The sequence below is a fragment of the Labeo rohita genome, chromosome 7 (genome assembly GCF_022985175.1).
Source record: "Labeo rohita strain BAU-BD-2019 chromosome 7, IGBB_LRoh.1.0, whole genome shotgun sequence".
Lineage (NCBI taxonomy): Eukaryota > Metazoa > Chordata > Actinopteri > Cypriniformes > Cyprinidae > Labeo > Labeo rohita.
In genome coordinates, this window is record NC_066875.1 from 43,019,828 (window position 1) to 43,044,600 (window position 24,773).

General features: G+C 33.8%; 3 protein-coding genes and 1 long non-coding RNA gene across 5 annotated transcripts in view; 3 read left to right on the forward strand and 1 right to left on the reverse strand.

The window, feature by feature from the left end:
* Positions 1 to 9,451, reverse strand: part of dagla (diacylglycerol lipase, alpha) — a 44,956-nt gene extending 35,505 nt beyond the window's left edge. The window contains exon 1 of one of the 2 annotated variants that reach the window (XM_051115823.1): positions 8,774 to 9,451. The gene's annotated coding sequence lies outside the window, so the exon portion shown is untranslated. The remainder of the gene's footprint in view (positions 1 to 8,773) is intronic. The other variant, XM_051115824.1, reaches the window with a different exon arrangement.
* A 1,693-nt stretch (positions 9,452 to 11,144) lies between these two features.
* Positions 11,145 to 14,605, forward strand: LOC127168930 (uncharacterized). The gene is made up of 2 exons (XR_007828165.1): positions 11,145 to 11,305; positions 12,704 to 14,605. It is a non-coding gene; the product is annotated as an uncharacterized LOC127168930 (long non-coding RNA).
* Positions 14,606 to 16,350: 1,745 nt separating this feature from the next.
* polr2l (RNA polymerase II, I and III subunit L) lies at positions 16,351 to 18,264 on the forward strand. Its single transcript, XM_051115370.1, has 3 exons — positions 16,351 to 16,457; positions 17,577 to 17,688; positions 17,778 to 18,264. Exons 2-3 carry the CDS (start codon positions 17,594 to 17,596, stop codon positions 17,884 to 17,886), a joined length of 204 nt encoding a protein of 67 aa, XP_050971327.1. The 5' UTR covers positions 16,351 to 16,457; positions 17,577 to 17,593; the 3' UTR covers positions 17,887 to 18,264.
* Positions 18,265 to 19,363: 1,099 nt separating this feature from the next.
* sdhaf2 (succinate dehydrogenase complex assembly factor 2) lies at positions 19,364 to 23,999 on the forward strand. The gene is made up of 4 exons (XM_051113604.1): positions 19,364 to 19,521; positions 19,925 to 20,136; positions 22,366 to 22,475; positions 22,632 to 23,999. The coding sequence occupies exons 1-4, from the start codon at positions 19,495 to 19,497 to the stop codon at positions 22,757 to 22,759; spliced, it is 477 nt and encodes a 158-aa protein (XP_050969561.1). The 5' UTR covers positions 19,364 to 19,494; the 3' UTR covers positions 22,760 to 23,999.
* Positions 24,000 to 24,773: the final 774 nt, after the last annotated feature.

The window sequence follows — 24,773 nt, forward strand, 5'->3', positions numbered from 1 at the left end:
TGTCAAGAATTGTATATATATTTTTTATTGAAAAAATTGCAAAAAGAAATACATAAATAAAATAACAGTAATAATAATAATAATACAATTTATGCATTTATATACTTATATTTATTTTTGTAAACGTAAATGTAAAATCAAGCATCAAAACACACTACAGAGAACACTTTCTTCAAGAGCTCCTGACAACACAAAACATTATTTATTTAAAAAAAAAAAAAAAGTAGGAATGCTCAGATCGGGATTTTTACAGCCAATAACAATGATATTTTGGTCATCTAAACTATCCTAACCACCATTATTTAGCTATTTTATTTAACGCTGTCTATTATTTATTGACACACACATTGCAGGTTGGTTAATTGATACTCAAATCAAGCTCAAAATATATTTATCTTACATCTAAACTTTTTAGGCCTAATAAAAACACATAGGCTTAAACTAAATGTTCCATTTGAGGATTTTCCTAAGCTTTTTAACAAAGAAGTTTGATGATGCACTTATGCGTCATCAAAATGTGATCGTTTACAGTAATAAGCAGTGAAATGAAAATGTCTTTAAAAAAATGTCCCTACGCTGGAAAATGTGCCATTAGCTCATCTATAAAGTCAAAAGTTATGAGGGAAAAATCATTATGTTTGTGACTAACTGTAACTCAAAGTGGAAAGACTGAATGGAAAACACCATCAGAACTGAGAGGAAGGTGAGGGAAAAAAAAGAACAGACATGTGGTTGAATCTGGTCAATAATTGATACGCTAGGCACAAAAAGAAAAAAAGACAGAAGGTAACAGTTCAGGAAGATTGTCATAAAGTGGAAAAATTCAGCGTTTGGCCCTGAAACACATTAAATAAAGTGTTGACTTCATAATGGAAAAGAGGGATTATGTATTGGCATGCCGAGGAATGAGCAGGGGGTGGAACGCAGCGTGTTGAAAAATAAATAGGGCATGACAGGGGGAAAAAAGTGTTGAGCGTGTAGCAAGGAGAATGAGAAAGACAGAGCAGAGCAAAGCAGGATACAGTCAGCTGGTTGCTTTCATGCTGCTTCCTTGTATCAACACTGTACTTGTTGTAGGACTGAATATTTGTCTTTGTGCACTCTGGAGACATTCACACGGGACATGTACTTGCGCTCTGCCTGTGCTATTTTGCAATCATTGGTTTATGTACACATATGGCAGATAGACATCTTTGGTTGTGTTTCAGCGTCTCCTGACAGAAGCACGTCACAGCAAGTTAAAAATACTTGAGACATACAGCACATCATCTCAATTTCAGGGCACTGCAAATTAATTGGTGGCATGATAAAAATCAGATTATACTGAATTTTAATAATGACGTGAATAATCTTTTCATACATATACATCCATTCTAAACATATACATAACTTCTAAACACCCTTATGATATATAAATATATTTAATACAAAATATATAAAAACATAAATGTAAAAAGTATATATAAAATATATATACGATTAAAAAAAAGTGTGTGTATATATATATATATATATATATATATATATATACACACATAGACACAATATCATATAATTCATTGTCACTTTGGAAAAGGATCTTATAAATATTTTAATATTTAACAAACATAAAATATATTGCTTAATATTATGCTTAATCAATCGCACAACATTTCTTCTGTTTTTAATTTTAATAGTAAATCCCCCTTATTTGCCAAAAAAAAGTTTGCTTAATTTTCAATAATTAATAGATCAATGAAATTAATGTTTTATGCCTTCATTTGATAACTAGAAAAATTTAAATACACAACACAGAATAATTTCTCAAATAGTTTAACATGCTAAAACACAGAACTTGATAACAGTAAAATATATAGTGAGAAAAAATACAACATTTCATAGGGCCCTAAACTTGTAATTTTTGTTAAACTTTTAATAAACTGATGTGAAATTGTACAAGTTTCATCATTTTAATTAATTATACATGCTTTTTGATTAGTAAAATTTTATTTAACCATTAAAAAAGAAACAAATCCAGCAAAATGAAAATGGAAAAAACGGAATTTGTGAAAAAAATAAAACAAATCTCATAGGGCCCTATGGCTCTAAGTGAAAGTATCCTATAGCATAGTATGTTTCATTTGCGTCATTCACAGTGCTTCATGGGATGATTCGTTCACATACTTTTCTCATGTGTTATGCTTTTGTCTTTTTCCTGATTTTCATACATGACCGAGCTTGAATATTTGCACAATACTTAATGCATTAAATTAAAGGTTGTAATGTTATGATTTATCTCTGAGCTAGCTGGTTTGGTTAGAAATTCCTATGGAGAGAAAATAAACAGGAAATATACTTCCAGAAGCAAAGCCACAAAAAGTGGGCAGTCACTCCTGCGCTCTCCTGTGTGTGCAAATTAGCAACCGTGTGTAGTTGTCTGCAACTAAAAAACGAGTCTTGTAGCCTGTCAATCACCTTCAGACTGCCACACCTCCTCCAGAAATATCTGCTCCATGACTATGCAAACATCTCGTAATCACATAATCTACTGCTTCTGTGGGTAAACCACACTTGAAGACAGAAAATTTCACGACCAGATCACACATATTTCAAACAACCATCCTGTTGTAAGATGGGATTTCGGATGACTTCAAAGTCATACAACCCTGATAAAGTCTCATTTAAGCATCAGTGGGATACCATGACACCCACTTATAGAGGCCCCCGAAAAGTGCTTGAGCCACACTTGAAAACATCTGAATGTCAGTGCATTAGATAGCAAAATAATAGCTTGTGAAATGCTTGTAGAAGTGCATCCAGCCTCACTCAGTGGCCTTATTAATATGAATGATATGCTAATGCATGTATTATGAGATTGTACATCCATAACACCTCATCCAAATGAGTCATAAATGAAAGCAGCCTGAAGTGATGAGAAAATATTTTACTATTTTTTTCTGGTCTCCGTGTTGTCCATCTCCAACGCCGACTATAATCAAACCGGTAGCAGCTCACAACGAGACGTTTTTTTTTTTTTATATACATATTATATACACTACCAGTCAAACGTTTTTGTACAGTAAGATTTTTGATGTTGTTTAAAGTCTTTTGCTCACCAAGCCTGCATTTATTTGATTCAAAGTACAGCAAAAACAGTAAAATTTGTAAATATTTGTACTATTTAAAATAACCGTTTTCTTTTTGAATACATTTTAAAATCTAATTTATTCCTGTGATTTCAAAGCTGATTATTACTCCAGTCATTTAATCCTTTAGAAATCATTCTAATATTCTGATTTGCTGCTGCTAAAAAAAAAAAAAAAACATTTATTATTATCATGTTGAAAACAGTCGAGGATAATTTTTCATGTTTCTTTGATGAATAGAAAGTTCAAAAGAACAGCATTTATTTGAAATAGAAATATTTTGTAACATTATAAATGTCTTTATCATCACTTGATCATCACTATCATCAATTTAAAGCATCCTTGCTAAATAAAAGTATTAATTTCTAGTTTCTTTCCACAAAAAATGGTAGTGTATAATATTACAAAAGCTTTTTTTTATATTTTATATTTCAGATTAACACTGATCTTTGGATCTTTTTATACATCAATAAATCCTGAAAAAAGTACTCAACTGCACTCAACTGTTTTAAATATTTATAATAATAATAATAATAAAATGTTTCTTGAACAGCAAATCAGCATATTAGAATGATTTCTGAAGGATCATGTGACCCTGAAGAGTAATGATGCTGAAAATGTAGTTTTGATCTAAGAAATAAATTACATTTTAAAATATATTCAAATAGAAAACATTTTTTTAAAGAGTACAAAAATGTCAAAATTTTACTGTTTTGCTGAACTTTGGATCAAATAAATCAGGCTTATTGAGCAGAAGAGACTTCTTAAAAAAAAAATCTTACTGTTCAAAAACATTTGTCTGGTAGTGTATATTATATTTGTATGCACATTATAATTAATTAAAAAAATGTAAAAATACAAAATATATATAGCATTTAATAACAAAATAAACAACACGAGAACAATTAATGACAGCAAATAAAATGCACACAAAATTGCTAAAACAAAATTAACTGTGATAGTAAAACTGCACACAATATTTATTCTAAATGGCCATTATCCACCAATTCATTTGCTTCTGGGTCTATTTTTGGACATGACGCCATATAAACCGTTTGGGAGACAATAGAACACATGCAACTCAAATGAACCCTCAATACGGTGTCATAAAAATGTGACACTTACTATGTGAGATGATTAAAAAAACACTGCAAGCTGCAAACAATGATCTGTGACGTCCGTCTGATGCATGTGTAAACAAAAAAAAAATAAAAACAATTACAAAATAGTGCAGACAGAATGCAAAAACGCACAGTCTCTTGTTCTACTTAAAGCACGGGAATATTTCTGCGCTATTATTATAAGCTTTTTCGAACACGAACGCACTTTGACACATGCATGGTGATAACACCAAAGAAAACGTCAATCAATGGACTGATTCATACATGAATCACTTTATAACTCAAGACATTGACTGAAAAGCCTGACTAGAGATGTAAGAGCCAGCACTGATGGAAATCCTAAATAATCCGTGCCCATTATAATCAATGTGAGGTGATGATTAACCCCCAGAGTCAATTACTTTAAAATAAAACACAGATTTGCCTGAACAGTTTCATGCTGTGAGATGAACAAAGTGCTAACACAGACTGTTAAATTCAACCTGTTGAACCGAGAACAAACAACAATGACCCACATTAAAAAAAATCCATATTTGTCAACCACTAAAAGCAATCTAGTTTTTCAAAATTTAGGATGCAATCAGTTACGTTAATAAACTTCAAAGCGATGAACTTTTGCAATTTTTTCACCGTGCCATGGAAGACATAAAGGAAGAGCTGTGATTAAAATTTTCTGAGGCCTGAAGATCTACGCATTGCTCAATAATGTATTACAGAAGCTAATATCATTTTAAACAATACAGCCGCTATATTTCTCTAGGCCGCAAGCAATTTTTTTTTTTTTGTGAGAGACTACAGGATGTTCAGGGGACAATGTCTCTGTTGTTCTTGCAGAAAGCTGTATTTTCGGGAACATTTGCATGCATCATATTGCACAGACTGGACATCACATACACACACATGACATCAGTGTTTTATCACAACAGATCTGCAAATGTGAAAAAGGTTGTGAACTGCTTAAGATCAAACACTAACATTGGATTTCATTCATGAAACATAAGTGAACCAAACACATGTATGAATTGTTCAAATTATTCTCATTTAAACTGTTGCAGTCAAACTATTATTTTACAAAAAATATTTGCACTAAATTTCATTTTGCTTGGGTTTCAACAATGAGGCCCAATAGCAGTTATTACAACACTAGTGATTTTAATGGTTTTATTAAATAACTGAAAATTATTTTTTATTTTATTTTTAGTAAATGTATAATTTGTAATGAATGTGTAAAAAAAAAAAAAAATCTAATAAACGTTTTATTTACAATTAGCATTGCTATAAGCATTACTTCTCCAATCACCATACAGGGTGCACCAGGGGAAATGCAATGTAATCTTGCAATCATTTCTTAAGTATGTCTGTTGCATGACTGTGAGCAAAGACTGGAAAGACCCAGGTCAAAATAACAATTACTCTTCATGAACTGTATCATCATACAAAGGGCATCCTTTGATCGGACGATTGTTTATGCTGTGAGAGGCTTGACTGGCCGGTTGCAACTGTGCTCTGTGCAGTCCAATATTGGAGATTACAAGAGAGGTATATAAGCCTGCTTCAGAAGGCCAAGTGGAGCCTCCAGGCGATTTCAAAACCCAATCTACAACTCAATATGCAGTACCACACAAAACATTCAGCATCTGATTAAAGAATAGCGTTGTTTTGCTTGTTCTTCAAGGAGGATGGTGGAAAAGCAGGGCTGCATGATAAAGGTTAAATCATCTCCTGATTTATTACATTTAATGCATACATTGACATACTCTCTACATTATGAAAACTGGTAAAACCCTCTCTTAAAAGCAAAAACACTGAAATTTCTTATATAACTTCCAATAATTCCAAATTATTCAAATGCTTTTCTATTAAAACAACAAGAAAGACTTTGGATTGTCACACAGAGGTTGCGTAAGTGCATTTATTCAGGAGCCACAATCGCAAACATATTTGAGATTCGCATTTGGATTTATTACAGTAAGAGTACGTCATGGAGAATGTTTGCTTTCAGATTTAGTTGCAGCAAATTGCGCAAGAACCTCGTGAAGGAACACAGACTGGCTGTACACATTCATTTGAGCAGAAAATCGCAATGGAGATCGCTAAACTCTTGTGCAGACAAATGCTTGTCTGTGTTTTCAGATCATCAGCGCTGTTTTGATATGCGGTCGCAAGGTTGGGCAAATCAAGTAAAACACGGGGTGGAAACTAAATCGGTTTAAGAGGAGAGACCTGATTGCGGGATTTTTAATTTCCAGTATGTTTAATTAGTCCATCTCGGGTTTTTGTACATGAAAGGATGCTTGCATATCATCTTCTTCCACAATGTGGTGAATTTCCAAAGTAAAAATAGTACAAGAAATTGTAGAAATTTTAATGCCATGTCAGCAGCTGAGGCTATAACTATGGGAAGTCCCATTTAAGATGTAAAAAAAACAATAAAACCGAACAAAATAAAATAGAAAAATACAATATATTAAAACTGCATAGTCTTTTTAAATGTATAAATTATAAAAATAATTTTTAAAAGACAAAAATGTTTTCCGGAAGTCTTTAAGAGATCTTACTAAATAAAATTGTTGTCTACGTCCATTAAAAGCAAAGCAGTCCAATAAGATATGCTTAATAGAATTTTCACAAGAAAAGCATGAAGAGTTTATCTGCAAAAACAGATAGCTCAGTTTTTGTTTTTTTTTAATTTTCAAAAATCATGTTTTTATTACATTATCATGTTTTTATTGTGTTAGTTAGCTTTATTTTTACCTTATAAAAATAACCCAACTGCAGTTTGATTGAGATTAACTGGAATGCACAATGAAAAAAAAAACATGATATTTGAAAATTGTTAAAAACTGAGTTATCTGTTTTTGCAAATGAACTCTTCACATGATATTTCCAAGTAAAACCGGGGGAAAAAAAACGTAAGGTCTCAATTTTATCCATCTGGAATTAATTGGACTGTAAAAAGTGGGCGTTTTATACGAGAATGGAGCCACACCTGAATGAAAGTTTCAGAAAAATAATACTTTTTAAAGACAAACTGTTTTTAAGATCAGGAACATGTATTAAAAATGTATACATAATCAAATTTGATTAAAGTTAGTTCACATCCTTAGTACACATTACTGATCTATATCAGCCCAGCAGATTAATCACCTGATATTTGGCCATACCTGCATCAGTTTCAATTAATGTAAGTAATGCTTAGAATCATTTGTGCTTTCATTTTAGCAGCAGTTTTGTATGCATCTTATTTGCAACTTATTTCCCCATATCCGTCAACAGACACCCTGCTCACTAGATAATGGACATTGGCCACTGAAGATCCCATAATCTGTTCAAATACAGCTCAAGGGTTAAATCAGCTTAATGACACATCAACAAAATGATCCTAAAACATGCTTTTTGTCCATATACAAAAAGCCGCACTCAGTAATTAACAGCAATTTCCTCTCTCAGCGAGCATGCATTTGCTGGCCCCTTCAAACCTCTGATGGGCTTCGTCCAGCCTAGAAGATGCAACCATAACCTCTCCATTAAGAATTAAAAGCCTCTGGTTCTGAACTTCACTGTCCTTTTCACACCACGTCTGTGCTGTAGACATGAAGATCTGCAATACCGCTGTCAAACAAGCTCAAAACAAGCAAGAGTCAAAAGACAAACATCCTTATCCAGCATCTTATCCATTAAGTAAAACACTCTAATTCACCACAATATACTGTAGTTACTTGGTCATGTATCAGAAATGCTGGGTGCGCTCACAAGCCTGCAGCAATGCAAAACTCTTTCTTCATAAACACACTGTTACTCATACAGGTTTACAAAGTATGACTTTAAAAATTACTAAACAGTACAATGGGTATCACTAAATCTGGGCAAAACACACCAGTATATTCAAAGAAACACCATGGTAGCACGTTCAAACATTTCTGTGCAGTAACTGTTTTAAATATGATATTCTGTTAGAATGTATGTCTTATGAATTTCATATTCTATATGAAACTATGGTAAAAGTTTCATTGTACAATCATACACTATGGAATTTAAAGGATCTAACGTACTTCTAAGAACACCATGTTAGTACCACGGTACGTGTAAAGACATGGTAATTTCATAATACTCTCATATGACTTACTGTGGCATCAAATGGTACTTTTTGTAAGTAATTTAACATTGTACACAGTGATTACCATATTCGCATACCATGCTATTAGCTCCTCAAAGAGGATACCACAGTACTACCACGTTATATGGCCGAAAAACATGGTAATTTTGGTGCGGTAACAGTATTAACGGTTTTCTGAGGTAATCAGGCTATAGTTATTGTGGTCAAGTGTTGTACACAGTCACAGACAGATGACAGTACCACAGTACTGAATGTACTCAGAGCGATAAATGTGTAAATGTACAATATCCAAACAAAAACGTTTGGGTTTTTTTTCCGTTAGCGCAATAACTGTAGTAACTACGCTTTTCTGGCGGAAACTGCGGTTACCATGGTAAATTTTCATATGGGTCGCCCGTACGGAGACTCACCTGTAGTATGAGTGCGTCTTCCCGAGACCTTCTTCTGCATGGACTCTCTTAAATCTCCCATCCTCCGCCAATACACACACACACCGAGCCGCAGAACCGACCCAGATGACGGTTCCGAACCAGCCACAGGTCTCAGAACAGCAACAGTCCCGTTAATGCGGCGTCCCGTTTGCATTCACACAAACACATGAAGGAGTGAGGATGTGTTTAATTCGGGCTGTTCCTGATGTCCAGAAACGGATTTTTTATTTCATATCGATCGCCTCAGTTTCATTGACATTCCGCCGTAACGTCACCGATATTTTCACGCCTTTCCAAGCGCGCGTCGCGTCACAAGCCGCTCCATATTCCCTTCAAGACCGCAAAAAATGTTCACGCACACACGAATCTAGCATTTATTCCCCAGGCTCGGTCGTGACATGCCCTCTCCACGTAGTAAAATCGTGCGGTAAGTCCAGGTCCCGCACTGTCCGCAGCAGCAGCAGGTCCCAGTCAGATTGATTGCTGTGTATCTTCGCTACGATCTTTTTTCCATACAAGCAACGTCGTTGCGATTCTCCATTCCAGTTGCGCATACTGGACTCGGATCCCGTTTCCTGCCTGCGCTCCTGGCGTGTCTCACGTCATCCATTGGTTGCCGTAAGAGGCGCTGCGCTATTGACGTACGACGCTGCAATTTTCCGCTGCTTAGGAACCACTGGCACACTGCTGGGACGGGCTTAGTGAATACAGAGGAGACTCCGAAATAGTATGCTGGGCGTGGAACAACGTCATTTCCTGAATTTCTTAAGCCTTTGTAATCAGCAGGGAGTGCCAATAGATAAGAAACAAATCAATTAATCAATTCATGCATTTATATAATACTTCATTGCATAAAATAGATAGATAGAAAGATAGCTAGCTAGCTAGCTAGATAGATAGATAGATAAATAGATCATTTATAAACACAATATATATTCACAGACAGTTTATGTACACAATATATACTCTAGATAGATAGACAGATAATATACAAAATATATACTCAGATAGATAATTTATAAACAATATATACTCATTGATAGATAATATATACTAATAGATAGTTTATATACACAATATATACTCATAGATAGACAGATAGATAGATAGATAGATAATGTACAAAATATATACTCATAGTTTATATGCACAATATATACTCAGATAGATAATTTATACACAATATATACTCATAGATAGATAATATATACTATTAGATATTTTATATACACAATATATACTCATAGATAGATAGAAAGATAGATAGATAATTTAAAAACAATATATACTCATAGACAGATAATTTATGTACACAATATATATTCTAGATAGACAGAATATATATATACAAAATATATACTCATCATTTATATACATAATATATGCTCAAATATAGATGGATAATTTAAATACAATATATACCCATAGATAGTTTATATGCACAATATAAACTATCTATATATTGTGTATATATACAATATATACACAATGTATAGATAGATAGATAGATAGATAGATAATATATACTCATAGACAGATAGATAATTTATAAACAATATATATTCATAGATAGTTTATATGCACAATATATACTCATAGATAGATAGATAATATACTCATATATACACAACATATACGCATACATAGATCATTTATATACAAAATATATACTCATAGATAGATGGATAGATAGATAGATAGATAGATGATAGATAGACAGATAGATAGATAGATAGATAGATAGATAGATAGATAGATAGATAATTTATATACACAATATATACTCATAGATAGATAGATAGATAGATAATTTATATATACAATATATACTCATAGATAGATAGATAGATAGATGGATAGATAATTTATATACACAATATATACTCATAGATAGATAGATAATTTATATACACAATATATACTCAGAGATAGATAGATAGATAGATATTTAAGGTCATGATCTGGCTCTTTAATTACATGAACAGGTTCATACCAAACAGTCTTTGAGGTGTGTGTAAATTTGACGTAACACATCTTGACCAACACTGCAATGCAAGCAAGCTTGTCAAACAGTTCTCGCCAGGTAAAACCTGTTCAGGCACTCCCCAAAAATGCACCTTCTCTTTTGATTAAGGAATGTTGCCCCAGGACAGTAAATGTCTGTTTGCAGCGGACTGTGGCACCTATATGACGTCAATAAAGTAAAATTAAATAAAACTTCAATGTAACAACCATTACACCAGTTCGAGCCAAACAAAAGCACACGCACCCCAGCTGCACTGCGCTCCCCCTGTTCTCACTGATGGAGTGGTACATCCCAGTGCCTCTTCTCCTCCTCCTCCTCTTGCTGCTGTGTCCTCCATCACTCCATTTCCTTTGATTCTGTTTCTCCTTGAGGACGGATTCAGGCCTCCCTGCAGAACGTATCTCTTGGTTTCTCATCCTCCGTCTCTCCACCCTTCTTTGAAAAGAAGAAGAGGTGAGCAAGGATTTTAAGACAGCATACAGAAGGTACGTTCCATCAATCATCATCTTTCCATCCATCAAAACTGGAAAAGAACATGATGCGCTGCTGTGGCCTGTGCAGCCATCATAACTGCATCACTACAGAAATCAGATCTATCCATCGCATGCTCTATTAACCTGTTTTTTAGTCCATCTTTTCAGGTTATACATTCTCTCCATGGCTCTGCATGGCCTCAGTCCTTTTTGTATAGCTTTTATGTATTTTTAATGTACAGTGCTCCCCTCCCTTTTACCTGTGTATGACTCATTCAGATTCACAGGGATATTTCTGCATGCTGCAGATTAACTCCTGCACGTTTAATGCCACGGAAACATCATGCAGTATGTTTGGTGGGTGCATAAGGTTACATCAAAATGACTGATGTTAAGGGTTACTTGTCACTTTTGTCCCACATACCCTAAAAAAAGAGCTCCTACGCACAAACGACGCACATGCTTTTTTAAGGAAGCAACGACTAATGGATGCTGCTCTTTGGCTGTCTATGACAAGCATGTGATAGTCAGTAGGCCACTGCATATAATGTCATTGCCATATCAAGGTCAAAGGTTCAAATGTTTTTAATGTGATGTACTTCTGTTTTGAGTGACAAAAAAAAAGTTAACTTTTTTTTTAATTCTAAACCCATTTGCATTTTCTGTGAAATACAAAAGGAATTTTTTTAAGGACTTTTTAGACAGCTCTTTATATATATATATATATATATATATATATATATGTATGTATATATATATATATATGTATATATATATATATTTATAGAAATAAATAAATAACAAAAGCAATCCATACTATATCCATCTATATTTTAAGACTTCTAAAATATTTTTTTTGTTTTATTTTGTTTTATTATTATTATTATTATTTTTCCTTCCCATAGCACTTGAATAATTTACAAATTAGATGGAAATTAAAATAAATAAATAAATAAAATAAAAAAAAACTGTCTTTAACACATGAAACTACATTTAATGCCACTGATGCAAAAATTTCTGCTACTTTTATAATGCTTTTTGGAGCTTGACAGCCATAGTCATCACATGAAATTATTAGAATTTTACCAACATGTTTTTTTATTTATTTATTTTTTTTTAACGTTTTTTTCTTGTATCATTCTGCATATCATTTTTTCATAGACTACCGTTTGGAGTTTAAATTTTACAAATAACTGCTGTTCTTTTAAACTTTCTATTAATAATAATAAAAAAATAATAATAATGGGAAAAATATATTACAGTGCACCAAATATTAAACAGCACAACTGTTTTCAACACACACACATATATATATATATATATATATATATATATATAAGGATGATTGTGCACATGGAGAAATGTAAAAACTCAACCTCTCTCTCTTCTTTATATTTGTATTCCTAAAAGAAACCCCAGGAAAACCTGACGGATCCCTTGACCCCTTGATCCCACTCCCACATGGAAGCAAAAGCCAAAGGATCATCAAAGTCTGCCTCCAAAGCAGAGAAGAAGGAGGCAGCACCACCTCCAAAGCCAGATCCCGTCTCTGCTGAACCTGCAGAACCCGAGAAGCCGGCGGAAGATGGAGCGACCAACCAAGAGGGGGCGGCGGAGTCCGCAGGAAGTTGCTGTGAAACCTTAGAAAGTTTGAAGCCTTTCCTTATTGGAGGAGCTGTTATTGCGCTTGGAGCTGTATTGGTGGGCGTAATCTTGTTAGCCAAGAAAAACTGACCTGAGGCCTATGATTGGTTGTTAAACAGTGGGGTTGATCAATTCACAGACTATTCAAAGTTTATATAAAGGGGTGGGGAGTCACTAGTAGAGTGAACATATATCCTCTTTGTCCTGGACATGTCCTGTTCAGGATTTCTAAATGGCCTAAAATGCCCAGGTTTTGGCTTGACTGAAATGTAGTTTGACCAATAGCGTGCAGGCATTGTACATCATCGACCAATTGCGGCGCACGAGAAGAGACTGCACCAATAGGAAAACAAAGGCAAAACCCTGGCATTTCAAGCAATTAAGAAATCCTGGCCAGGACATGTCCTGGAAAATGAGTACGTATGGTCGCTCTACACTCTAGGCGTCTTAATTTTATGCTGTATTTTAATTTCAGTGCTTGTGGTGACCTTCCCGCCAGCTATTAAAGCAAGCTAGAATTGCATTTAGGCCAAACACTTTTTCATATAACATTAAACAGTCGTAGCCGATGCACAATTACACCACAATTTCATCCTAGTCACTTTGCCTGCTGGTTGACGCTCAGAAACATCCTCATCCATGCCATAATCTTGATATAAAACCAATTATCCAAAAATGATTTCAGTTTTTCAAGCTGGACTTCAATAGCTGAATCCACAACTGCCAACTGTAAAATAAAACAACACTAAGATGCATGATTCAAGTTTAAAAAATACAGACGTTTTCTGTCGTTTATAAAAATGAAATGCTATTTATGTCTTGATACTAAAAAAAGCAATTGGTTTCATATTTAAATGCTTGTGCAAATCCATATGTACATATCAAGCCACTGACATCTATTACAGCTAGGCCTGTATTGTTGAAAGAAGGCGTAGAAATGTAAAGAAAATCTTAGTTTCAAATAATGTATATTATATGTGTTCATTCTGTATTTGACATCACCTTCCATCAAACAAACACAAGCCATTCACTAATTCAATAATCTTGCCTGTGAATTTGCATACTGTAGACCATGTGTGCCATTTCAAAATCCTAGTTTCTTGTCTGAACGACGTTGACGATTTTTCTGAAGTGGGCCAATGGAAATAGATGCGTGATGCAACATAGATGCAACGTAGATTATGACGGCTCTCGGCCAACAGCTTTCAATTTCGCAGTTACACTACGATGAGCGCTACACACAACAGAAACAATCCCTAAATGCATGCAGACACAGACAATATACACTCACACGTCACATGACATACTGTTACAGAAAATTACATTTTCTTTAAAGTGCGTATATAATGCAATAATTCAAATAGAACTCTGTATTTAAAAGAAAGAAGACTGTGTATTAGTTGTGATACTGACGGTAACGACGCGGAGGGTGACGTGGCAACATGGCGGTTGTCTCGGTGGTAATGATGACGATGATGAGTGATTATGATTTTATTTGTTTGTTCTAATGAAGTCTACCTGTTCCTCTAATGTGGCCCCTTTCCTCCTGCCATATGTATTTATTTTGCACACAACCTCGCCTGCTGCCTTTCTGCTGTTCCTCGTGTGAATTAAAACAAGATGGCTCCCTTGTGACTTGATGACCTTATTAAAGGACAATGAACCATATTTTCCCAGACTCAGTGTGGTTTTTTCTCCAGTTATTTTTGGACAGAATTCAATACTTGTATCCTATTTTTTCATACTTGTGACAGATGTCTTTGCTATTTTTCCTTTCTCGTATTTACTAAATGAAGCACAGTGACTATTAAGTCAAGCTTTATTGTCATTCCGCTACACGTGTGCACATACAGTGGAACGAAATGTCGTGTCTCGCAGGACCACAGTGCTACATAAACATAAATATGAACATACATACACTAGACGTTGAAACAATTGTTTAAGCCTATACATGTAACTATACATATACTATAAATAATTGACTATACACACACATAACCTAAGACAGACTATACAAGTAGTTTACATAACAACTGTGCATGATAATGTGCAGAAGAGATATTTAAAGGTTAAGAAGCAAAATAGTGCAATATGATTTGTGGTGCACTGACAAGTAAACATTTGTTAAGTCCTTATTAGGTCCTTGTAACGTGGAGTGTTAATAAGAAAGTGTCTGGTGCATAGAGAGAAAAGAGTGTTTCTACAGGTGCTTTGTCTAGCCCACTCACCTGTATGTAGCACACTCAGAGGTGCACAGTGTTTTCTGCGTACATGTAGTGTTTATAGGAAAGTGTCTAGTGCATATAGAGATGAAAGAATGCGTTACTACAGGTGGTTTGTCCAGCCCACTCACTTGTGTGTAGCACACTCAGAATTGCAAAAATTGTGTTTTGAGTTTTCCAACAGTTTACATTGTGGATAAGGTTTCAGAGGAGGGTGAGGTGGTTGGAACTGAGGGCTCTCACAGCCTGGGTTAAAAAGCTGTTGAGCAGTCCTACAGAGCGGGCTCTGATGCTCCTGTAGCGTCTTCGTATTAACAAGGAATTAGTGAATCTGGTAATATAGACATGCATCTATCACTGAGAAAAGGGAAAACAACAACAAAAACATACAAAGGTCAGAGGTGATGTAAAATACTTTACCCATCAAAGGGTAAAAATCAATCATCAAAGGACTTATACAGCTGTGTTTAAAACTCTTGCTGCAATCTCACAAAAAAAATATCTGTAAGTAATTTTTTTTAAAGTACTGACTGAATTTGACACTATTATAGATTCATACGGTTTCTGAAGTCATGAGATAAATTGTGATTATTTTATTCTAGCCCTAGTTTTTAAAATAATTAAATTATATTATTTTAACAGCCCTAGTTTTTAACAATACAAGACAATAATAAAATAAACAATAAACAAACAAACGTCAGAACGTTTGACCATCAGAAACTGCTGATGTAGAGAAAGTAGCAACTGGCTAAAAAAAGCTAAAATATAAAACACAATATTTTTCATAGTTTTATGCATGTTGTTACAGATATCGGATGACTCTAATTTATTTACAATTACTGTAAAATTGCTTTAGCGGATGGAAGAATGAATTGAAGATATTTGCGAAGTCTCTTGATTACATGACTGACAGAATTTTTTATATAATTTTAACACCTTTCCTATACCTATACCTTACCTATAACACCTTTCTTTTTCTTTTTTCCTGTTTTATTCAGCTTTTTTTTTTTTTTTTTTGTTGTTTTTTTCAATTTGGTATATCAACATTATTAATCTGTTTTCGGTTTTTGAAATGTGCCGTTAAAGTGTATGCATTAATAAAAAAATTATTTACACCAGTTATTGTAGCTTGACACTGTAGCTGCTCACTTATGTACTTCAGAAACGCACGGATCGCGTCTCCTGACCTTGCTTCCGTCCGTGCGTATTTGACAAGCGCAACACGGAAATGACGCAGATGTAATGCGTTTGTTTTAAGCGGTGCAAGAGGAACGTGTGTAGCGTGCGAGATTGTTTTGGTAATGTTTCTTACATTTTCTGAATATCTTTGAACTTTTTGAAGAAGAATAACCGGTTCTAATTGTAGGAGTTTAGTTAAGGATTCATAACTAAGTATATCGATAGTTATGTCGAGCTGAGCGGCACTATTACACATTTTACTGTCTGCTTCAAGCTGCTTACTCGGTTTTGTAACGTTTTCGGTAAATATTATTTGAAAAAAATCAGCAAAGACAGTACAATTTTTTGCTGTAATTGTATTGTAATTTATAATTTTTTTTAAATTTATTTCTGTGATTTCAACTGAATTTTGTAAGTGTAATATGCTGATTTGCTGTTAAAGAAACATTATTGTTATTATTATTATTGTTTAAAACGGTTGAGTAATTTTTTTTTTCAGGATTTTTTGAAAGTTTTTTTAAAAAAGATCCAAAGATCAGCATTTATCTGAACTAAAAAGCTTTTGTAACATTTGTTACATTTTGTAAAATGATACACTATATCATTCAAAAGCTTGGAGTAAGTATTTTTTCTATAATAAGAAATGATAGAAATTAATACTTTTATTTAGCAAGGATGCTTTAAATTAATCAAAAGTGATTATAAAGACATTTATAATGTTATAAAACATTTCTATTTCAGATAAATGCTGTTCTTTTGAACTTTCTATTCATCAAAGAAACCTAAAACACATCTGCTTGGCTGCTTTTTAAAAAATAATAATAATAATAAATGTTTTTTGACCGGCAAATCAGAATATTAGAATGATTTCTGAAGGATCATGTGACTGGAGTAATGATGCTAAAAATTGAAACATGGAAATCACAGGATTAAATTCAATTTTTAAATGTATATAGAAATCAGTTATTTTAAATAGGAAAAATATTTTTACATTTTTACTGTTTTTGCTGTCCTTTGGATCTAATATGTATGCTTATTTTAATTCATTAATATAATAAAACCATTGCTTATCTTAATTCAAAAGCTTGTACCTGACATGCAAATGGAAAACCTGCAATCGCTAGGAAATTCTAAAAGTCGTTATCTGATAATTAGAAAATGACTGGAATCATCTAGTCTAAAACTGTGGAAAACATATGCATGTTGTCTAATAAACACTTACGTTTTCTTCATTTTAGGCCTCTCGTCCTTCACCATGATTATCCCCGTTCGCTGCTTCACCTGTGGGAAGATTGTTGGGAACAAATGGGAGGCGTATTTAGGTCTTCTTCAAGCAGAGTATACAGAAGGGTGAGTTGATGAAATTTCCATTTAGGTTTGATTTCTCTGCATGTTTTACTTAAGCATTGAACTAAATCTCACTTTGCTTATTTTCACAGTGATGCTCTTGACGCTCTGGGTTTGAAGAGATACTGCTGTCGCAGGATGCTTCTGGCTCACGTGGATCTTATTGAGAAGTTGTTGAATTATGCACCTCTGGAGAAGTGAGGAGCTTTATGTGCAGCTGAAGATGACATTTAGCCTCTCCTCATATTTTCAAAGACTTGATCCTAATGGAAGAGATACAAGTGTTGGGTTCAACCCAGACATGGCTGGTTTATTTGACAATATCTGAAGAAAGCTTATGATGTTGAATTTTTTTTTTTTTTATTAGCATTTTGTTAAATAAAGATTGAAATGTATCTGTTGGGTGGTTCATTACATTATTTAAAATTTCACAATATATTGGAAGAGCAAGTATAAGCTGGATACATTCTTTGCTTCTCTTCACCTTCTTCTACTAGTGGTTTCAATACATTAAGGAAATACAGTGTGGACTTCATTGACTCTACAATCTAGTGTATGTTTTTTTTGTTTTAAAAAAAGAAATATCCCAAACCTTTTCCTAAATTTGTCTGCTGTTATTTTTTCTGTGTAACACAAAAAGAGGATTTTTAAGAAAACTTTTGCAGGTCTTCATTATATAACAACGGTTCATGTCGACACATCTGTTAAGTGTTGGAATGACAAAAAAAAAATTAAGAGAACAGACTGCAAATTAAGTGATTTTCACTGATAATCATACCATGTTGCCTTTAGTAATCTCATTATTAACCAAAACTTACAAACACACTTTTTTCAAATGAAAAAGCTGAAACAAAAAATATAAATATTAGATTAAAATTTTAAAAAATTATAAATGTTGCTTTGCCAAGTTTAAGCTGAAGCACTAAAATGAAACTGGAAATAAAACTAAAATAACAAATTATCTTTATTTACCAAAATGGTAATATTTAAACAGCAACATTTTAAAAACATATTAAAATGACTAAACATTTAAATGAAAACTGAAAATTTTAAGATAAAAATTGTAGGCGTATATAAATAATACTAAAATAACTGCTATGTGTGTTGCCCAAAACTTATTTGAACATTAATGAAATCCATGTTTACTTATACTCGGGTATTAACAAATAAATGTAACATTTGTCTAAACTTTTAAAACAGACCGATAAAGTCAAGAGCCTGAATATTTACTCATTAAAGTAAGTTTTATGAACAAATTTAAGTCATTACGACCAATGTAATTTGTATTTTGGAGACTGATTAAACTGTAAGTCGTAAAAATAATAGTTTTAGGCATGAAATATAATTTAAGTTCATTTAGTTTTAAATATTAAATAGGTTTTGTGCTTATTTTATAATAAACGTAAATCAAATGGAATTAATATGGGATTACTGTCTCTTTAAAAATTTATATAACAAAAGCTTCTATCCGCTTTCACAAGTGCTCACTGAAATACATTCCCCAAAAAACAAAACTTAGCTTACAATATGTTTTACTTTTATTAAACGCGTGTCAGCCCAAAAATCAAGGACAAACTCAAAGGTTAAAATACACACCTGGTACGTCTGCACGACATAGAAACAAATAACTATTCAAAGCAACATTCAAATAATATTCAAATAAAAAAGTGACCTTACCAACATGGCGTCCGCTGCGCGGCGCTTCCTGCTTTGAGTGTGAAACAGTTGCATAAACTCTCCTTCAAAAAAAAAAAATTCTCAGACAAACACCTGCCCGGTCACACATCACTGAAGATACTCCACGATAACATGTTTTCAGCAATTGTCGCACGAAAGGTACGTTTTTTTGTTATGAATTCATAAGTGTCGACGGGTTTTAAAGATCTCATTTGACCTCATGTGTCTGAAGTGAGGTAACAAGGTCCTTATGCTGCAGCTCATCATGCTAATATTATACAGCTGATGTATAACGTCCAAATAAACACAGGGGCTTGGGGAAAACTCTGTTGTTGGATTTACATCCTTTTATCTTATTTTGTCTGAGCAAGGTCAGATGAGGACCCTAACACAAACTGTGCTTCCAATTCATACATAAGAATGATTTCAGTCTTGTTATAGAAGACATGTCCTGAGCAGGCGTTTTTACTTGTTAATGAACAGATACTTAAACTTTTGAGACCCTTTTTGTTTTTTACACAAACCAGGGTTATTATAATGAACCAAAACTATATATTCCCAGATTGTTCATTCTGTTTGCCGGGCATCACTTCGTCCAGCTGTCAGTACAGTGATTTCTCGGGGATACCGCGGTGATGCCCCAGAACCGACTATCATTGAGATCCCTCTGCCTCCATGGCAGGAGAGAACAGGAGAATCCCTGGATATCAAGAGAAAGAGACTCCTGTACGAGAGCCGCAAGAGAGGCATGCTGGAGAACTGCATCCTTCTGAGGTCAGCAGGTCAAGAAGACATCTAGATAAATGCCACTGACTTAACAGACAACAAAACTTACTTTAACAGGAAAAAAGGAAAAGTCTGAGCAACAACATGTAATACTGCCAAAAAAGTGTATTTATGTTCAGGATCAGAATCAGAAAGAGCTTTTATTGCCAAGTATGCTTGCGCATATTAGGAATTTGTTTTAGTGTCATTAGCTTCCAGTACACAGAGACAACAACAACATACAGACAATAAACATAAGATGAGAAAAAATACACACATGTAAATAAAAATAGACGAGCTTAGAAAAATAAGATGAGAATAAAATACACATATGTAAATATAAATAGACAAAAATGTGAAAAATAAATTGAGAAATAAATAAGTGGCATGTACAGTTGTGCTATAGATGTCAGAATAGAATAGAATAGAATGGAATAGAATAAAAAGAGGTAGAGATGCAGGGATGTGCTAGGATGGGGGTGGTAACTAATAAATAAAAAGTTATTGCACATTATATTGCACAATGGGGGGAACATTTAACTGTTCATAAGGAGAATTGCCTGGGGGAAAAAACTGTTCTTGTACCTGGTTGTCCTGGTGTTTGGGGCTCTGTAGCGCCAGCCAGATGGTAAAAGTTCAAAGAGATGATGACTTGGATGTGAGGGATCTAGAGTAATTTCAGAGTGATTCACTCTGGATGAATACAGTTCTTGAAGGGTGGGCAGGGGAGCACCAGTATGAATTCTAGTGAGCTGTATACACTAAATACTGCATACTTTTTACAAATGTAGTCCAAAAATAAGCAAAATACTATAGAGGGTTTGCACTTACATCACTTTTGGTCAGTTACCCGGATCTGTAGCCTTATTGGCAATGCTTGGATTTAAACAACAGCATAGACTGCATGGTGTGGAAGCTGCTAAATCATATAGAGAAGAACTTAGTAATCAGGAATTGGTGCAATATGTTAACAAACTAAACTTAAATGGTGGTAAAGATACATACAAGCAGTGTTAATTAAGATATTAGCCTAATATTTTACCTACCTGACTAGAAATAAGATCAAACACAAATTTTGTCAAGATTCTTGCCCTGAAAATCCTTGTTCAGTTTGGCCAACCACAAACGCCTTTTTGTTCCTCAGACAGTTTTTTGCACTCTTCTTCTTGATTCGTTATAACTTTTGGCAGTCTATAAAACTCCAAATGTTTTTCCCGGTCTGACTGATTAGTACAGCCATAATATTTTTAGAGTGCATTTAAGTTTGTTCAGGATGAAATCTACTAAGCTGTATACACTGAATACTGTTTACTTTTTACAAACGTTGTCCAAAAATCACCATAAATCTTATTACTACACTGACCAAAATTATAAACGCTACACTTTTGTTTTTGCTCCCATTTTTCATGAGCTGAACTCAAAGATCTAAGACTTTTTCTATGTACACAAAAGGTCTATTTCTCTCAAATATTGTTCACAAATCTGTCTAAATCTGTGTTAGTGAGCACTTCTCCTTTGCCGAGATGAATGCGGTTGTGAGGCCGGTTGGATGTACTGCCAAATTCTCTGAAACACCGTTGGAGACGGCTTATGGTAGAGAAATGAACATTCAATTCATGGGCAACAGCTCTGGTGGACATTCCTGCAGTCAGCATACCAATTGCACGCTCCCTCAAAACTTGCGACATCTGTGGCATTGTGCTGTGTGATAAAACTGCACATTTTAGAGTGGCCTTTTATTGTGTCCAGCCTAAGGCACACCTGTGCAATAATCATGCTGTCTAATCAGCATCTTGATATGCCACACCTGTGAGGCGGATGGATTATCTCAGCAAAGGAGAAGTGCTCACTAACACAGATTTAGACAGATTTGTAAACAATATTTGAGAGAAACAGGCCTTTTGTGTACACAGAAAAAGTCTTAGATCTTTGAGTTCAGCTCATGAAAAATGGGGGTAAAAACAAAAGTGTTGCGTTTATAATTTTGGTCAGTGTATATACCAGGGTTCCTCAAATCTTGCCCTGAAGGACCAATGCGCTGCAGAGTTTAGCTCCAACCCTGATCAAACTCGCCTTCCTGTGATTTTCGAATGATCCTTTGATCCACTGATTAGATGCTCAGGTGTGTTTGATTAGGGTTGGAACTAAACTGCAGGAAAGTGGATCTTGTGGGCCAGATTTGAGTATCCCTGCTATATACTATATAACTATTCTGACTGTTACTTTTTTTGTTACCAGTCTTTTTGCTAAGCAGTACCTGAACACAATGAGTGAATCTCAGCTAAAGCAGTATGACAGACTCATCAATGAACCCAGCAATGACTGGGACATCTACTACTGGGCAACAGGTATGTATGAATGGAAATCTTATCTATTGATTTATTCTTTATAATAACATGCATTGGTGTGTCATGCACAATAAGACCAGGAATGTGTATAAAGGAAGTAAATGCGGTCTAATATGAGTTTGCACATATTTATAAATACCGTCTTCCTCCCGTCAGAGGCTAAGCCGACACCTGACGTGTATCAGGGTGAGGTGATGGACTTGCTCATAGAGTTTGCCAAGAACAAGGATATGGAGCAGCGTCTGGATGCACCGAATCTGGAATATCTGGACAAGAACAGTTAAAACTCACCTTTCTGCCAGAGACTGTCATAGAATCAGAACTGAACTCACCTCAGACACGAGACATATTCAAAATCTTTTTTCAAGGATCCTGGGATTAAATATTTCAAAAGTGGCTATATAAAATGCACATCATATATCGGACCGTTTGCATGCACACATAAATAAAATATTCAACAACTTCTATCATCATACATGTAAAAAACAGATCCTTTGATTCATATTCATAATATATATATATATATATATATATATATATATATATAAATGTTTGTTATATATAAATATATATAAATAAATATGCATAAATATTTTATACATATATACCAGTCAAAAAAGTTTTTTTTAAATAAGTCTTTTCTGCTTACCAAGCCTGCATTTATTTTATCCAAAGCAAAACAGTAAACTTTTGAAATATTTTTACTTTATAAAATAACTATCTGAATATATTTTAAAAATTATTATTATTATTATTATTATTATTATTATTATTATTATTATTATTATGTTGAAAACAGCTGAGTAGGATTTTTTTTCAGGTTTCTTTGATTAATAGAAAGTTCAGAAGAACAGCATTAATCTGAAATGGAAATCTTTTGTAACAATAAATGTCTTTATCATTAGTTTTGGTCAATTTTAAGCATCCTTGCTAAATAAAAGTATTAATTTCTATAATTATACTGACTCCAGGTTTTTAAAATGGTATAGAGTATAATGTTACAAAAGATAAATGCTGCTCAGAGAATCCTGAAGAAAAAGCACAGTTTCAACTCAAATAATGTTTGAACAGCAAATCAGCATATTAGAATGATTTCTGAAGGATCATTTGACACTGAAGACTGGAGTAATGATGCTAAAAATAGCTTTGATCACAGGATTAAATTACATTTTAAAATGTATTCAAATAGAAATCAGTTATTTTAAATATTACAAATACCAATATTTCACAATATTACTGCTTTTGCTGTATTTTGGATCAAATAAGTGCAGGTTTGGTGAGCAGAAGAGACTTTAAACATTAAAAATGTTACTCTTCAAAAACTTTTAAATTAGTAGTGTATAAAATGTTAAATTATCAATTATATATACTGTATATATAAATATTTAATAAATTATATATACAGTAAACATACACACACACATATATATATATAAAACAAACTGCAATTCAGATTTTGAATAAACTGTGTAAAAGTGACTGTGATGTGAAAATACCAGTTGTATTAAAGTTTCTCCTAATTGATGACACTAGTGTTTATGTTTCAACACGTTTTATAACAGCCACAGTAATAGTACTTTTAAAGATTACTGTCACTTAAATATATTATTTCTGTGTGTCACGACATGGAAGTGAAGTTGCGTGAAGTTCATTCGATAAAAGGTTTTACAGTGCTTCGCTACAGGCATTGAAAAGTTCACAAGCATGAATCATGTTATTTTCTTAAGTAGCCCAATTTACAACAAATTAGGGTGTATTCAAAGCTCATGCACAGAGTTGTGCTAATGCACCATTTAGCTCTGATATGCCTGAATAGAATAGACTGATTGCATCCATTTGTGTAGTTATAATTTCAAATAATTGACATTGATTTGTCCATACACAAAATGTGAGTCCTTGAGACGTGAATTCAAGATTTAAAAGGGCTTTATGCACAAAAGAGACCTGATGAGATCTAAAAGGTGCTTAAGACACTTCAGACAGTGTTGTTGTTGGTCAGAAATATTATCACAAGATGTATTTGGTCATTTGGCACACTTAAAAATAAATTTCACTGCATCTTTGTCAAATGCAATTACATGCATATCTATATATAATGTGTTTTAAGTCTCTACCAGAAGATGGCAGGCTTTTCCTTGCTAATAAGATGAATGTAAATAGATGTGCAGCCAGCGACTAATGCCGTTTCCTCCCTGTTAAAACGCATCCAAGTATTTTGACTAATCGAGTCTTTGACATCACACTCAAGCAGCGGTTGTTGGCCGCAGGAGCGAGCACGCTTCGCACCAAAACCGATCC